The sequence below is a fragment of the Egretta garzetta genome, unplaced genomic scaffold (assembly GCF_000687185.1).
Source record: "Egretta garzetta isolate BGI_Z169 unplaced genomic scaffold, ASM68718v1 scaffold640, whole genome shotgun sequence".
In the NCBI taxonomy this organism is placed as follows: domain Eukaryota; kingdom Metazoa; phylum Chordata; class Aves; order Pelecaniformes; family Ardeidae; genus Egretta; species Egretta garzetta.
The window spans coordinates 733,189-734,594 of NW_009258264.1; the positions used below are offsets into that span (position 1 = coordinate 733,189).

The window sequence follows — 1,406 nt, forward strand, 5'->3', positions numbered from 1 at the left end:
CGCGGTCAGGCGCCCCGTTGCCCCCACAGGCTTTGCTGACGCAGTAGACGGATGGCACCCAGAGGTTGGAGGAGCCCGTGTCGAATATCACAGTGAAGTTCTGGGGGGGGGTCCCGATGGAGATCTGCCCGAAATATTCCATCTAGCAAAGAGCAGAGCTGTTAGCCGTCAACATGCCAAGAAACCCTGGCAAAGGGGAGCTGGTGCTGGGGCGTCTGCAGAGAACTGATGGGGTTCAGTGCAGGGGCTGGCTGGCACCGGGGCAGTGTTTGAGCTGTCATGGCTGCATCGTGGCAGGTGAAATAAAGGAACCACATATTTAAGGAATAACAAGGCAAGAGGAGAACAAAACACAGGATGGCGAGTGCGGGTGCCATCCTCTCCCTGCAGGATTCAAGGTGAAGGCTGGGCCCCGAGGGGACCCGCATCAGCGGGAGGCAGGCAGTGGCAGGGGCTTTGGGGACAGGACCCTCACACTGCTGGGAATGGGAAGAGCCTGGGGAGCACCCTCCACCTCTGTCCCCGGGTCCTTTGTGGTGGGGTCTTCTCTGATGAGCGTGGTTTGTGTTGGTTTTGCAGGAACTCTGTCTCCCCGCCGTGTGCCTGAGAGCACCGTGGGCTGGGGGAGCGCAGCAGGCAGGGAGCGGGCTGGCAGCGCCTGCCATGAATGCGGTCCCTTGTCCCCGCTCCTCATCACATTCCCAGGAACAAAGGACCAGGCGGGAGCAGGCAGGCAGCGAGCCCTGGCACGCTGGGGCACTGGCTGCAGGCGTGCTCTGTTAGCAGGCGTGGGCTTGGTGGGAAGCATTTGGGCTTTGGGGACTGCTCATGCAAACTAATGTGCTTTTGGGGTGTCTGCAGCACGCTGCTGGGACTCGGTACCCCCCAGCCCTCGGTGCCGCCGTGCTTACGTCAAAGTAGTTGATGAGAGGCTCGTTGGCCTCCGTGAAGGCGGTGCAGTCCTCGCTGTACTGGACCATGTCGAGCCTGTGGGCTTTCCAGAAGTGGGAGAGCTGCCCACGGTCCCGCAGCAACTTCCGCAGGGAGCGGTGCCGCCTCAGGGTCACCCTGGGGGAGCAAGGGTCCCGGTCACTCGCCCGCAGCTGCGGATGCTGACAATGTCCTGCAGCCCCCACGTCCGCCCTAAGGGTCCCAGTGCCACCAGGACGCAGGTCCAGAGCCTGCTTCCCCGCATCCCCCACTGCAGAGCTTTCTAGCCAAGGCGCAGCGCAAAGGGGGACTTGGTCTGTTTTAGGAGGCAGCAAATTGAGGGCAAAGCTGGCAGGAGAGCCCACACACCCCAGCACAGGGCTGCTCCCGACGATGGGTCGGGCAGGAGCTCAACATGACTGACGAAGAAGGACCCTCAGGCTGGGAGAGGGGACTCCATGCTGGTGTTTTCTGCC

General features: G+C 62.2%; 1 protein-coding gene across 1 annotated transcript in view; it reads right to left on the bottom strand.

Moving 5' to 3' along the window:
- Positions 1-1,061, bottom strand: part of CTSE (cathepsin E) — a 5,285-nt gene extending 4,224 nt beyond the window's left edge. Inside the window, exon 1 of the mRNA XM_035901962.1 lies at positions 912-1,061. Within this exon, the coding sequence (XP_035757855.1) occupies positions 912-980 (69 nt within the window). The 5' untranslated portion in view covers positions 981-1,061. The remainder of the gene's footprint in view (positions 1-911) is intronic.
- Positions 1,062-1,406: the final 345 nt, after the last annotated feature.